The 15,897-nt window shown below is 39.6% G+C and overlaps 1 protein-coding gene and 1 pseudogene across 1 annotated transcript; both read right to left on the bottom strand.

Moving 5' to 3' along the window:
- Window positions 1-3,712: 3,712 nt before the first annotated feature.
- On the bottom strand, window positions 3,713-5,152 carry LOC113133134 (acyl-coenzyme A thioesterase 1-like; annotated as a pseudogene).
- A 2,705-nt stretch (window positions 5,153-7,857) lies between these two features.
- Window positions 7,858-10,749, bottom strand: LOC113128138 (acyl-coenzyme A thioesterase 3-like). Its single transcript, XM_026303640.1, has 3 exons — window positions 10,267-10,749; window positions 9,637-9,824; window positions 7,858-8,814 (listed from the first exon to the last, which is right to left on the bottom strand). The coding sequence occupies exons 1-3, from the start codon at window positions 10,721-10,723 to the stop codon at window positions 8,206-8,208; spliced, it is 1,254 nt and encodes a 417-aa protein (XP_026159425.1). The 5' UTR covers window positions 10,724-10,749; the 3' UTR covers window positions 7,858-8,205.
- Window positions 10,750-15,897: the final 5,148 nt, after the last annotated feature.

Below are 15,897 nucleotides of genomic sequence, written 5' to 3'. Positions count from 1 at the left end.
TGACTTTGGTGCCAGTTATGTTTCCAAATACAGTAACGATAGTTATCAATCAATCAGTCACGGTGGGAACCGTTAACACCGAGAAAGACCTGACGTCACAGGACTGAGACGAGACTAAAGTTAATGGTATCGTTAACGTAAAAACGTTAACGTAAAAGGCGGAGCTTACGTTGACGTTACCGGATTGTTGTTTTTTTAACGGCTTGACCATAGTTGGCGTTAGTGAACCCAGAGTGTTAGAAACAGGGCGTCTTAAAAAGCTTAAATCAGCCATCGTTGTGCTAGTAGCCAGTTAGCTTAGCCACAGCATAACCTTAGAGTGATGTTACTTCTCCGTTGGAGAGCTAACGTTAGCTAACGTAACGTTAACTGCTGTGGGTAAATCTCAGTCACAAACCACCAAACTTGTCATTTCAAACTCCTTTACTGGTTTAATCGTCTTCCATTCTTCAACTAGCTAGTTCATGTAACACGTTAGTGACTTCTGTTATTTGAGCCACACGACTGACTGATTTATCTCGGCCAAAGTTTACTGACTCTGTATCGACACTGTGCTCGGGTTTTTAGTCGGTGTGACACTTTAAAAATCAGACTTTCTAATGTTCAGTGGTTTAACATTTGGATGGGACAAATGCAGATGTCTCCAGTATTGGGTGGGGGGACATGTCCAACCCGTCCCCCGTATTAAACCCGGTCAGTGTGTAAACGCACCGAATCTGATCCTCTTTCAACCCAAGACTCTGATGCAGGACAAATCAACATGTTTACATGTCACTACATGAATCAAACACTCAGTTCCAATCAGTCACAGACTATTATTGCACTTCTCCAAGAATAAACTGGCTGTTACTGACCTGATTCACCTTTCCTGGTATAAACACTGCTGGTTCCTGTGGATGAAGCTCAGTGCAGCTGCAAACTTTGTCCAGCAGAAGACGCTCACTAACCTGTGTTTGTTTTACACAACTGAGGGAAACACAAAACATCAATGATAGAATATTCACCTCAATAATATATTTAAATCATTGTATTTGATTATTTGCATTTTTATATACATAATATTTCTATGCCACCACATTTACTCAACAGTATGTGTTTGACAACTGCACTTACTTTGCAGATTTTCTTTAAATTGCACATTATAGCACAGTCCCCTTTAAGGCAGAAGATACAAGTGTTTATGTGATTATTTTGCAAGTCTCAAGTCTCTAATGGTTGAGAGTAGCAATCTAGTCTCCTACATGCAGTCCAGACTGCCTAGAAATCTGCACTGATATATCTTAATTATTGCAAACCATGTACTGTATTATAATCACTCCATTATCTATTAATATATACAGTATCAGCACTGATTAGTTGTTTGGTTGATGACTAAACTGGCTATTACTATGTGGTATATGAAAAAAAAAACACACCCCCCTGCCACAAAATCATGTAAATGACTTTATTTACCTGATTTCATTCCAGGTCTGTAATATTGTCTTCAGTGTCATCTAAGAAGTGAACTAAGAATGTATGTCTAGTTTGTGAAATTGACTTATCTGTCTGTTGTTTACAGTTGACTTTCAGCTTATACATTTCCTTAATGTTAATGAGCTGAACAACCTAAAAAAGTCAATTAAAGACTGTTCGCATGTCCCAGAACCGGAGCCCAAACCAAGCCTTTTAAGAACAAGTCTGAAATCAAGTCTCAAGTCACTGTATGTGTGATTTAAGACTTGAGTTAAAATCCCAAGTCTAAATCCAAGACTTTATCTATGGTGTTTATTTATACAAACTGTGCTGCTGCAACACTCTAACTTCCCTTTGGGACTGACCATCTACCTGCCTGTCTATAATCAATAACTAAAAACAGAATTTACAATTTTTTTTAATATTATACCAGAAATGACTTAAAATTACAAAAGATTACAAGACAGCCACTAAAACTATTTGCCAGGCCTGAGTTATAAATGCAATGTTCTATAATAGCATCTATAATTTGGCTTTAGTCTGTGTAGCATCACAGCTCAGGTGAGCTCTTGGAACTCCTGGATCTTCTTCCACAGGTGAACTTCAGCTGTTGTGTGGGCCCTGGACTGACCCCCCCACAGGACTGGTTTGCCTGCAACCCAATGAAAGCTGGACGGGCAGAATGGACCATAAGGTGGCTCCAGCCAGTGTCCAGCTCCAGGGTAACACAGAGACTCAAAGTTCTCTTTCCCATGGCGCTTCAGTCTCTCCACCATCTGGTCCATGTAAGCCTTGCTGTCCCAGTTGAGGTCGTCCTCTGAAGCTATAAAGAGGAAACATCCCTTGGCTTGTTCAGTGGGGACCAGACTGCCCTTGTTCTCCTCTGCCAGGAGATTGTGCACAGCATACTTGACCACGCTAGCCCCTGACTCTCTACTGTGAATAACAGAATAATCTCTACTAAGCAGGATTTAAATCTGTTTCCATGAATCACAACCAGGCCACAGCAACCACGTCCTGGGGGACAGGTTTATTTCTGTTGTGGCAAAATCACCTGAACTTAATATTTAAGTAATGAAAAAAAATTGACATCACAAAGTAGAGACTGTGTAAAACAAGTTATCTTCCAGGGATCTAATATTTAACAAGCCAAATAAGCAGAGGCATCAAATGAAACCTTTCAAAATTGGAAGAACTAGGCAACAGGGTAACAGCCTTATTAAAATAAAAGTATTAGGGTGAGTTTTAGTATATATGCTTCATTGTAGACAAAGCCTCAGTGTACCACTGAAAATGTTTGTCATGTTTTGCTGGATAAAATGTCAGCTACGTGTCCAAACACTGGGTATTGTAGTTTAGTTTCTGGAACAATTGTTATAACAACATTGTTTATTTAGTTAAAAAATGGCATTAAGAATTAAATTAAGCACCACACTGTGCTACAACTTGAGGCTTGTTTTTTTTTTACATTTATTTGTTTACATGTTGGAAAATCAAGTTTGCAAACATATTTACAGCATTTACAGAGTATAAGCTGAGGCTTCAGTAACAGGCACTCATGATGTACACTGCAAAACTTGGTAAGGAGACAAAATGAGATAATTTGGAAGAAATTTTGAAAAAATCTTTAAGTTCAACTTGAATGAAATGTGTCCATATACAAGACTGAAAAATACCAAATAGAAAATATCAGCTTACACAGTATCTTTCTCAATGAGAGGAAGGACAATTTACTACTACAGTCTAAATAAGTCTCGGGCCACAGGGCCCATATAGAATGAAAGAAATGTGGGTGGTGATTTTATGTGTTTCTGTTAATTTACACAAATCCCAACATTTAATTTGAAATTCTCACCATAACGTTGTTTAATACAGAAACAGGTTTCTTTTATTTGTCTATGCTGTAAACCTCCATAGTTGTCTGAAACGTTCATCACACTGTTACACCAAATGACACAGGTCCTTCTGTTTTCAAGAGTGACATCCATGTTTGAGATCTCTGCAAAATGCTAAATGCATCTTACTATGTTCGTCTTTTAAACATATTCAGCCCATACTAAGTTAAAATGAATCACATAAATAATATTTAAAGGAAAAACATTAAAAGTAATATTATATTGTATAATTATATAATGTATTATATAATATTCAAAGTTCTACCCAAAAGAAGAAGCATAAACATGATCTGCTATAATTACTCAGCAGCCGTGTTATCGTGATTTGCTATTATATTTTTATATTTTTCTTATCTTATTTGAATCTATGATTTCGCTTTAGTTTGTGCAGCATCACAGCTCAGGTGAGTTCTGAAAAACTCCTGGATCTTTGACCACAGGTGGACTTCAGCTTCAGCATGGGCCCTGGCTTCACCCCCCCACAGGACTACATGGTGAACTATCCTATGAAAGCTGGAGGGGCAGTATGGACCATAAGGTGGCTCAAGCAGGTGTCCAGCTCCAGGGTAACACAGAGTCTCAAAGTTCTCCTTCCCATGGTGCTTCAGTCTCTCCGCCATCTGGTCCATGTAAGCCTTGCTGTCCCAGTTAAGGTCGTCCTCTGAAGCCACAAAGAGGAAATGTCCCTTGGCCTGTTCAGTGGGGACCAGGCTGTACTTGTTCTCCTCTGCCAGGGGATCTCCAAGACCATACTTGATTATGCTAGCTCCTGACTCAGTGGTAATGAGCTTAGTGATGTCAGACCCTAAGGGTGAGATGATTTGATGATTCTGATAATAAAGAGGAACACTTACAACAGCATTGCAGCCATTAATGGACACTACAGCTTTAACACCTGATACAAACGCAGCAAGTGAAAGTGCGATATCACCTCCCTTTGATCGTGCCATTATGCCAACTCCTTTACTGCCCACTTTTGGTTGTTGTTGTAAAAAATCTACTGCTTCTTTCAAATGGTCCAGATGTATCTGTTTGATATTGTCAGGGTGATCAGTGTAAACTGGTACAGTCAGAACCATAAACCCTCTGCTGGCCAGCAGACTGGCTCTTTTCTCACACATTAAGGTGCAGAGATCCAACACTGCAGGAAATGGACCTTCTCCTGGATCATAAGACATATACAACACAGTAAATGTCTATAGAGAATCACAGGAAATCTTAGCTCATTACATAATGTGCATCCTTGAAATTCTGATGCAATGACACTAAACTGATACAACTACTACAAACAGTGATAACTACAGTACTGTATGTTGTACAGACTGTGGTGAAAAGTACAGAACTATTTACCTGGGGGGGTAAACAGGACTCCCTGAAAATTCCTCCCTTTGACAGGAACCCGGCTGACCCCGTTTCCAGTCAGAGGCCTCTCATTGGTCACCTCTGCCAACATCCTGTCCTCCCTGTCCTCCTCATGCACAGAGAACTTCACCACATGGGGATTTAGTGCACATGATTTTTGAAACCTTTTGTGCAAAGTCTCTGCCTTCATGGACCACAGCAGACCCATGGGTTCAACCCCAAAGTAGCTCCCACTGAGTGAGGGGTCTCTGAGCAGGTCTATCTTCCCGCTCCCATCAGTCCTGTAGGTGGCTGAGGAGCTGAACACCACTCCTTTCTCGTCTTGATCTGGCTCTCATGGTGACCACCTGCCTCGACCTCAGCCCCTCCACCTTCACCTGAACAGGCTAGTCAAACAAACATCTGGCACTCGGCAGCAGCCTCAGTCTGACTTGGGAGGACATCTTTCCACAGACTACAGATCCTCTCTCCACAGACTACAGATCCTCTCTGCACAGACTACAGATCCTCTTTTCAGACTACAGATCCTCTCTTCACAGACTACAGATCCACTCTTCAGATTTTGACTTTTCCTGTGGATGTACCAAAGTCAATAAGAAAGTTATAATTTTTGTAAAATGTGATATAGGATAAACATAATCAATGAATCCATTATGAGTTCAATAACTATATCAACACAAACACATTAGAAATAAACTCATACCAATAATTAACTAAACATCCCCATAAGTTTTTCTTTTATATTTTTTCATGTGAACTTACTGTTTTACTGTCTTTGCAATGCTGTTGATGCAAGTGTGTTATATTTTCTGTCATGAGTCCCTCTGGGGACTTCCTGCCAGAGGACTCTTATTTTTTATTGACTTCCTGTTTCCCCCCTGTTCTGGTCTCTGGCAGCTTTATGTTAGTAATTTGTGTCTATTAGCTTCACCTGGTCCTATTATGTTCACCTGTGTTCTATCACCTTTTGTGTTCTCCCTATTTATACCTCCCTTCTTCCTTTGTTCCCTGCAGAAGCATTAGTTAGTTGTCAGATTCAGTTGATGTACCAGTGGAAGTGTTCTTAGTTTCGACTGTCTCATCCTGTTTGTTTGAATTTGTGTTTTGTGCCCTGGAGTTCCCAGGAAAAAGTAACGCCTTGTTTTACCTGCATTTGGGTTCAACTTTCTCTCCCGCACCTCCACACACACGCCAACCCGTGATATGTTCAGTTCAAATCCATGTTTCAGACATACATCAGATACATATTTTAGCAACATTCATATGATACGATGCTCAGACTTTGTTTTCAGGATATAACCATTAACCAGGTTCCTACTCAAATTATAAATATTTTCATTTGGATGTGCTGTGCACCCCATGACCTCATATTTGTTCCCCTTTTCTTTGTCTTTCTACATTATTAAAATGCTTTTAAATAAAAGTTAGGAACAGGCTCATTTCTCTGTAAATACAAAGGAGTTAGTGTGTAATAAACGGTGCAAATGGAGACAAGTCAGAAAAAAGACACTTGACTTACCTGCAGTAAAGCAGTTATTGATCTGAGAGGAAAATGATCAGCTGGGTTTTAAAGTCCTCTGTTTGCTTCTCTGCTCCTCCTCTGATGATGCACAGTCCAGTCTACTAAGTATTTTGTCTGAACTCAACCTCAGAGACAGAACGTTCTGTCTGTGGTAAACAAAAAGATGACTGAGGTTTCAGAAGGATCAGTATGTACTTGGACTGTTCCCATGGTCCAATATTGGGATGATGTTTATTTTACTTTCCAATACCATGACAGCACACAGGTCAATATCTTGATCAATAATTAAAATAACAGCTGTTTGACTTTTTGGACAAAATAAAATTACAAAAAAAATGTTTTTAGTCTCAAAGTGAAAAAAAGGGTTCTACAAAGTAATGTCAATTAAATAAAAACATGTAATGTGAAATAAGTGATTGAGCTTTTTTTAGGGACTCCACCCACCCTGCATGCACTTTTATGTCCCTCTTCCCTCTGATAGTTTAGAAACAAACACAAGAGGGATGAAATTTAAGAATATTCACCTCTTCATTGTATTTGATTATTTACAAATGTTCATATGTTATTCCACACCATCACGTTTACTCAACATGTCTTTTCAACTTGATAAGCATCAAATGTCTTTCAGTGTTATGGCAGCACATGCCCTGCACATACTGTGCAGCTGTAATACTATGACTTCCCTAGTGTAAGAAATGTTTTAGTACTACACAGAATATGACCTGAAATGGAACAAAGGAACACAGGAGGTATAAATAGACTCAGGACAGAACTAATTAACATAGGTGGAGCTGATCTAAACTGATGAAATAATGAGAAATAAAGCTACCTATTACTGATCAAAGATACACAGGAAACCCAAACACCAAAATCAAAGTCCAACAGGAAACGGAAACCTAGGTTCATAACAGATTGGAAAAATAGGAATGTTGCATGGGCTGTTTGCTTTCATCCACACTCCAGTGTGGGAATTATTACCTTTATTACATTATAACTTAAGGCATAAGGCATTATTACAGTTATAGTTATGAAGCATTTGGTATGTGCAAAACAGTAGTAGCTTAGAGATGAACATGTTTTTCAGTAATTGCAAGGTTTCTCACAGTGCAAGAAGTGAACTAGACATAACATCAGATAGGATGTGCATGTTGCTTTTGTTGTTGTATTCTGTCTTGCAGGAACAGGTTGACCTCTGCCTGGAGGCATGGCAACATCAGGTTATCTCACCCTTCTCAACCTATGGGAGAGGAACACTTTCACTTAGGAACTTCCTAAAGATTGCACATTTTGTTCTGTAATATTATCATTGGGTCGAGGGAAGAATAGCCAGTCAGACTTCTTGCCCTGACAGAGAGTGTGTTATTGGCTAGGGAAAGTTTGACCCAGAGCTCTGTAACTGCTTTATCCAGTGTGTTTTAATAAACGGACTATTTGAAACCATATTTATCGCCTCTGCTTTATTGATCAAACGAACACGTGGAACTGAGGGAGAAAATTGCAGTTCCAACACCAACTTTAAGTAAATCTACTGTGGGGTGAATACACACAGACTCCCTCATTCAGACAGGACACACGAACACGGTGTCATGCACACTCAGAAAAGTTACATCAGTTCACTGCTGTGAATAATGAGAAATGGGTATTTATTTATGTATTAACCATAACATTTGATACCAAAATATTATGCATGTTTTAATCAGAATCATATATATCATTTTACTTTGAAATGGCAAAAAGAGCAGGTTACTATATTTCAACAGTTTGCATCACCTTTGATAAATTAACTGAAATTCAAAATGAATTAACTTCTGTTTGAGTTACATTTCTACTAGCTGAATGTTCATTAATGTGCACAAAACCACATATTGAAAGTTCTACTCATTACAAAACAAACAAGCATAAACATGATCAACTATTGTTAATTAGCAGCCATGAGACCTTGATCTGTTATTATTTCTCTTATCTTATTTGCATCTATAACTTGGGTTTAGTTTGTGCAGCATCACAGCTCAGGTGAGTTTTGAAGAACTCCTGGATCTTTGACCACAGATGGACTTCAGCTGCAGCATGGGCCCTGGCTTCACCCCCCCACAGCACCACATAGGAAATAACTCCACTAAAACTGGAGGGGCAGTATGGACTATAAGGTGGCTCCATCAAGTGTCCAGCTCCAGGGTACCGCACAGTCTCAAAGTTCTCTTTCCCATGGTGCTTCAGTCTCTCCACCATCTGGTCCATACAAGCCTTGGTGTCCCAGCAGTGGTCGTCCTCTGCTGCCACAAAGAGGAAACGTCCCTTGGCTTGTTCGATGGGGACCAGGCTGCCCTTGTTCTTCTCTGCCAAGGGATTTCCAAGACCGTACTTGATTATGCTAGCTCCAGATTCAGTGTGAATCATCTTATTGGTGTCAAACAGTAAAGGTGGGATGATTTGTTGGTTCTCATAGTACAAAGGAACAAGTGAAACAGCACTGCAGCCATTAATCCACACTGTGGCCTCAACACCTGGTACAAAAGCAACAAGTGAAAGTGCAATTTCTCCTCCCTTTGATTGTGATACTATGCCAACTCCTTTACTGCCCACCTGAGAAGAGATATATTAGCAAATTAGTGGTGTTATAATATGTTTAATGAAGACTTTTCAGATATTGGGATATAAAGCTGAATCAAGACATTAGTGTAAATAATAGCTAAAATCTCCAAAGTCCCAAGTAATGCACCTTTCAAAAACTTGTAATACCAACATAGTTTTAAAGAAAAACTGTATAAGATCACATAAGAATAGTAGAGTAGAGCAAGTAGAGCAGGTTGACCATGAACCAAAGGTTTGGTGATTTGATCCTTGGCCTCCCTGGTCCACAGACCAAAGTGTGCTTGGGCAAGACACTGAACCTCAAGTTGCCCCTGGTGGCTGTTCCACCGGTGTATGAATGTGTGAGCGAGTGGGTGAATGGACAAATAGTGTGAAAGTGCTTTGAGTACACTTGAATGTAGAAAAGTGCTATACAAGTATAAGACCATTTACCATTTTGATTACTTTGCCAGTTCTTGTTCTGTTCAAAATGACACTCCAAATTGATCTCCAGCTGATATGTTGCTTGAGCCACCAGAGTTAGACAAAGTTAGTAATGTTCTCATCAAAATCTGCTTTTTGTGTGAACATTTTCTCTCTTTTTATAAATATCCTTCCACTAATGCTGAACAAAACACAAAGAGCCATTTTTTTGTTAAGAGGTTATATCTTTGGAAGATATTCACTTAATATGACAAACTCAAACTGGCAAGATTTATATGAACACCAGGAAAACGTGAATACAAGAGGAGCATGTTCCAATATTCATCAGGGCAACTAACTTGTGATTTAAGACAAAGCTGAAAGACCCTTTAAAAGCATCAGTGACTTCACCTTTGGTTGTTGTTGTAAAAAATCCACTGCTTCTTTAAAATGGTCCAGATTTGTCTGTTTGACATTGTGAGGTTTGTCAGTGTAAACTGGTACAGCCAGAACCACAAAGCCTTTGTTGGCCAGCAGACTGGCTCTTTTCTCAGATGCAAAGGTGGACACATCCAACACTGCAGGAAACGGACCTTGTCCTGGATCATAAGACATATACAGAGGCAGGACAAAGCATGTGAATCACTTGGAATTAACTGGTTTAGATAGATTTAGATTAAGATAAACTTGATTGGTCCATAAGGGAAATTCCTTGGTCACAGTAGCTCAGTTACATACAGACAAACTTGAAAACTATTAAATAATAAAAATGAAAATATTTAACATGAAATGTGGTCTGATGTTCTTTAGAGCCACTTGTGTCTAATCTGATAACAAACAAAAAATCAAATGTTTTGTCTTTAATCATCACACCCATTAAAAATTCCCAATGCTGCAGGAAAAAAAAGTGAACCCTTGGAGTAAATAGCTGGTCGAACCTCCTTTGGCAGCAGTGACGTTCAGTAGCTCTGGATCAGATGTGCACAATGTTCAGGATGAATTTTTAGCCATTTTACAGAACTGCAGTACAGAATTATTTACCTGGGGGGGTAAACAGGACTCCCTGAAAATTCCTCCCTTTGACAGGAACCCGGCTGACCCCGTTTCCAATCAGAAGCCTCTCATTGGTCACCTCTGCCAACATCCTGTCCTCCCTGCCCTCCTCATGCACAGAGAACTTCACCACATGGGGTTGTAGTGCATTGTCCTTGAAAAAGTACTTGTGTAAGGCGTCTGCCTTCATCGACCACAGCAGACCCATGGGTTCAACCCCAACGTAGCTCCCACTGAGTGAGGGGTCTCTGAGCAAGTCTATTTTCCCGCTCCCATCAGCCCTGTAGGTGGCTGAGGAGCTGAACACCACTCCTTTCTCGTCCGTTGATCTGGCTCTCATGGTGACCACCTGCCTCGACCTCAGCCCCTCCACCTTCACCTGAACAGGCTGGTCAAACAAACATCTGGCACTTGGCAGCAGCCTCAGTCTGACTTGGGAGGACATCTCTTCACAGACTACAGATCCTCTCTCCACAGACAACAGATCCTGTCTCCACAGACTACAGATCCTCTCTTCACAGACTACAGATCCTCTCTTCACAGACTTAAAGATCCTCTCTTCACAGACTACAGATCCTCTCTCACAGACTACAGATCCTCTTTCAAGATTACAGATCTCTCTCACAGACTACAGATCCTCTCTTCACAGACTACAGATCCTCTCTCCACAGACTACAGATCCTCTCTTCACAGCTACTTCCTCTACAGACTTGACTTTTCCTGTGATCGTACCAAAGTCAATGAGAAAGTTACAATTTTTGTAAAATCTGATATGGGATACACATAATCAATGAATCAATTATAAGTTCAATAACTATATCAACACAAACACATTAGAAATAAACTCATACCAATAATTAACTAAACATCCCCATAAGTTTGTCTTTTATATTTTTTCATGTGAACTTACTGTTTTATTGTCTTTGCAATGCTGTTGATGCATGTGTGTTATATGTTCAGTTCAAAATCCATGTTTCAGACATACATCAGATACATATTTTAGCAACATTCATATGATACGATGCTCAGACTTTGTTTTCAGGATATAACCATTAACCAGGTTACTACTCAAATTATAAATATTTTCATTTGGATGTGCTGTGCACCCATGACCTCATATTTGTTCCCCTTTTCTTTGTCTTCCTACATTATTAAAATGCTTTTAAATAAAAAGTTAGGAACAGGCTCATTTCTCTGTAAATACAAAGGAGTTAGTGTGTAATAAACGGTGCAAATGGAGACAAGTCAGAAAAAAGACACTTGACTTACCTGCAGTAAAGCAGTTATTGATCTGAGAGGAAAATGATCAGCTGGATTTTAAAGTCCTCTGTTTGCTTCTCTGCTCCTCCTCTGATGATGCACAGTCCAGTCTACTAAGTATTTTGTCTGAACTCAACCTCAGAGACAGAACGTTCTGTCTGTGCTAACAAAAAAGATGTGTGAGGGTTCCAGAGGATCAGTATGTACTTGAACTGTTCCAATGGTCCAACATTGGGATGATGTTTATTTTACTTTCCAATACCATGACAGCACACAGGTCAATATCTTGATCAATAATTAAAATAACAGCTGTTTGATTTTTAACGTACTGAGCATATGGCCATATGGTGAAGTGTATCCTGCAGGAGTGTTTTGAGATGTTTTAGTACATGTTTTATTTTTGCTGTGACTGTAACTGATGTTAACACAATAAATAATGTTGCAGATATAATTATAACAATATATTTCTCGCCTTCATTTCTTTTGATTTCTAATAAGAAAAATACAAGTACAGCAAGAAACATGTCTTGATCGAGTTTGAGAGTCACACTTGTATTACACTTATTTCTGTTACTGACTGATGTGCTGATGTTTTTCTTAATAAACCTAATACTGGTGTTGTCCATAAAATATTAGAAAAAGGTGAAACTCTCCAAAGTCATTAGAATGTGCTTTAAATTGCTTGTTTGTCAGATCAACAGTTGAAAACCTCAGACATTAACGTCATATGTCAAAGAACAACAGATATTAACATGGAAAAAATTCACCACCTTTTGTTCATTTTATAAATCAATCATGGTCAATATAATTTGACTTTTTGGACAAAATAAAATTACAAAAAAAATGTTTTTAGTCTCAAAGTGAAAAAAAGGGTTCTACAAAGTAATGTCAATTAAATAAAAACATGTAATGTGAAATAAGTGATTGAGCTTTATTTTAGGGACTCCACCCACCCTGCATGCACTTTTATGTCCCTCTTCCCTCTGGAAGGAGGCTGCGGAGCATTCACAGCAGGACTACCAGACTGAAGAACAGTTTTTTCAATAGCTGTGAGACTGATGAAAACTAAATGTTTATGTGAGACTTGCACTGTCTACACAAATGTGTTTACCTGAGCCATGTTTGCACAATAACAAAGCTATAGTTTCTTCTATCTGGTGCTCAGTACCACATGTGCAATATGTGTCCTAGATTTGTCTAATCTGTATATAGTATTTTATCTTAGTTTCTTATTTAGATAGTACTGTTTATTATCCTTTGAATCCTTTGAATCTTGAAGCTCTGTGCAGCTGCAAACTTGTCCAGCAGAGGACGCTCACTACCTGTGTTTGCCTCAGCTGGGTAAAACCCTCTGATAGTTTAGAAACAAACACAAGAGGGAATGAAATTTAAGAATATTCACCTCTTCATTGTATTTGATTATTTACAAATGTTCATATGTTATTCTACACCATCACGTTTACTCAACATGTCTTTTCAACTTGATAAGCATCAAATGTCTTTCAGTGTTATGGCAGCACATGCCCTGCACATACTGTGCTGCTGTAATACTATGACTTCCCTAGTGTAAGAAATGTTTTAGTACTACACAGAATATGACCTGACAGGGAACAAAGGAACACAGGAGGTATAAATAGACTCAGGACAGAACTAATTAACACAGATGGAGCTGATCTAAACTGATGAACTAACGAGACACAGGAAACTCGAACACCAAAATAAATATCCAACAGGAAATGGAAACCTAGGCTCATAACAGATTGGAAAAATAGGAATGTTGCATGGGCTGTTTGCTTTCATCCACACTCCAGCTTTAAGTAAATCTTCTACTGTGGGCGAATACACACAGACTCCCTCATTCAGACAGGACACATGAACACGGTGTCATGCACACTCAAAAAAGTTACATCAGTTCACTGCTGTGAATAATGAGAAATGGGTATTTATTTATGTATTAACCATAACATTTGATACCAAAATATTATGCATGTTTTTAATCAGAATCATATATATCATTTTACTTTGAAATGGCAAAAAGAGCAGGTTACTATATTTCAACAGTTTGCATCAACCTTTGATAAATTAACTGAAATTCAAAATGAATTAACTTCTGATTGAGGAACATTTCTACTAGCTGAATGTTCATTAATGTGCACAAAACCACATTTTGAAAGTTCTACTCATTACAAAACAAACAAGCATAAACATGATCAACTATAGTTAATTAGCAGCCCTGAGACCTTGAGCTGTGATTATTTCTCTTATCTTATTTGAATCTATAACTTGGGTTTAGTTTGTGCAGCATCACAGCTCAGGTGAGTTTTGAAGAACTCCTGGATCTTTGACCACAGGTGGACTTCAGCTGCAGCATGGGCCCTGGCTTCACCCCCCCACAGACTACATACGGGTAGGACCCTATGAAAGCTGGAGGTGCAGTATGGACCATATGGTGCCTCCAGCAAGTGTCCAGCTCCAGGTACCGCACAGTCTCAAAGTTCTCCTTCCCATGGTGCTTCAGTCTCTCCACCATCTGTCCATGTAAACTTTGCTGTCCAAGCAGAGGTCGTCCTCTGAAGCCACAAAGAGGAAACTCCCTTGGCTTGTTCAATGGGGACCAGGCTGTCCTTGTTCTTCTCTGCCACAGGATTTTCAAAACCGTACTTCATTATGCTAGCTCCTGATTCAGTGTGAATCAACTTGCTGGTATCAAACAGTAAAGGTGGGAAGATTTGTTGGTTTTTATAGTACAGAGGAACAAGCAAAACAGCACTGCAGCCATTAATCCACACTGTGGCCTCAACACCTGGTACAAAAGCAGTAAGTGAAAGTGCAATTTCTCCTCCCTTTGATCGTGATACTATGCGAACTCCTTTACTGCCCACCTGAGAAGAAAAATAAATTAGCAAATAAGAGGTGTTATAATATGTTTAAACACAAAATTCAGGAATTTGGCAATTAAAATAAATATAGTTTGTGTTAAAAGGTTGTAATTTCGAAGATATTCAGTTAAAATGTCAAACTCAAACTGCTAAAGCTTTAAAGAAAAACGTGAAAACATATTTGCAGTGAAAGAGGACTGACCCTTTAAAAGCATAATTTACTTCACACAGCTCATATTTGGTTGTTGTTGTAAATAATCCACAAGCTTCTTTAAAATGGTCCAGATGCATCTGTTTGACATTGTCAGGGTGGTCACTGTAAACTGGTACAGTCAGAACCACAAAGCCTTTGTTGGCCAGCAGACTGGCTCTTTTCTCAGATGCAAAGGTGCAGAGATCCAACACTGCAGGAAATGGACCTTCTCCTGGATCATAAGACATATACAACACGGCAAATTTCTGGAGAGAATCATAGGAAATCTTAGCTCATTACATTGTATGAATCGTTGAATTTAATATTTTGATGCAATGACACTAAACTGTAACAACTACAAACACAGTCATAACTACAGCACTGTATGTTGTACAGACTGTGGTGAAAACATAAAGTACAGAACATTTACCTGGGGGGGTAAACAGGACTCCCTGAAAATTCTTCCCTTTGACAGGAAGCCGGCTGACCCCGTTTCCAATCAGAAGCCTCTCATTGGTCACCTCTGCCAACATCCTGTCCTCCCTGTCCTCCTCATGTACAGAGAACTTCACCACATGGGGATTTAGTGCACATGGTTTTTGAAACTTTTTGTGCAAGGCATCTGCCTTCATTGACCACAGCAGACCCATGGGTTCAACCCCAACGTAGCTCCCACTGAGTGAGGGGTCTCTGAGCAGGTCTATCTCCCGCTCCCATCAGCCCTGTAGGTGGCTGAGGAGCTGAACACCACTCCTTTCTCGTCCGTTGATCTGGCTCTCATGGTGACCACCTGCCTCGACCTCAGCCCCTCCACCTTCACCTGAACAGGCTGGTCAAACAAACATCTGGCACTCGGCAGCAGCCTCAGTCTGACTTGGGAGGACATCTCTCCACAGACACAGATCCTCTCTCCACAGACTACAGATCCTCTCTCCACAGACTACAGATCCTCTCTCCAGAGACTACAGATCCTCTCTTCACAGACTACCGATCCTCTTTTCAGATTACAGATCTCTCTTCACAGACTACAGATCCTCTTTTCAGACTACAGATCCTCTCTTCACAGACTACACATCCTCTTTTCAGACTACAGCTCCTCTCTTCACAGACAACAGATCCTCTTTTCAGACTACAGCTCCTCTCTTCACAGACTACAGATCCTCTTTTCAGACTACAGATCTCTCTCCACAGACTACAGATCCTCTCTTCACAGACTACAGATCCTCTTTTCAGCCTACAGATCCTCTCTTCACAGACTACAGATCCTCTCTTCACAGACTACAGATC

This window comes from Mastacembelus armatus, unplaced genomic scaffold (assembly GCF_900324485.2).
Source record: "Mastacembelus armatus unplaced genomic scaffold, fMasArm1.2, whole genome shotgun sequence".
Taxonomy (NCBI): Eukaryota; Metazoa; Chordata; class Actinopteri; order Synbranchiformes; family Mastacembelidae; genus Mastacembelus; species Mastacembelus armatus.
This window is presented reverse-complemented; position numbering and strand designations above follow the sequence as displayed.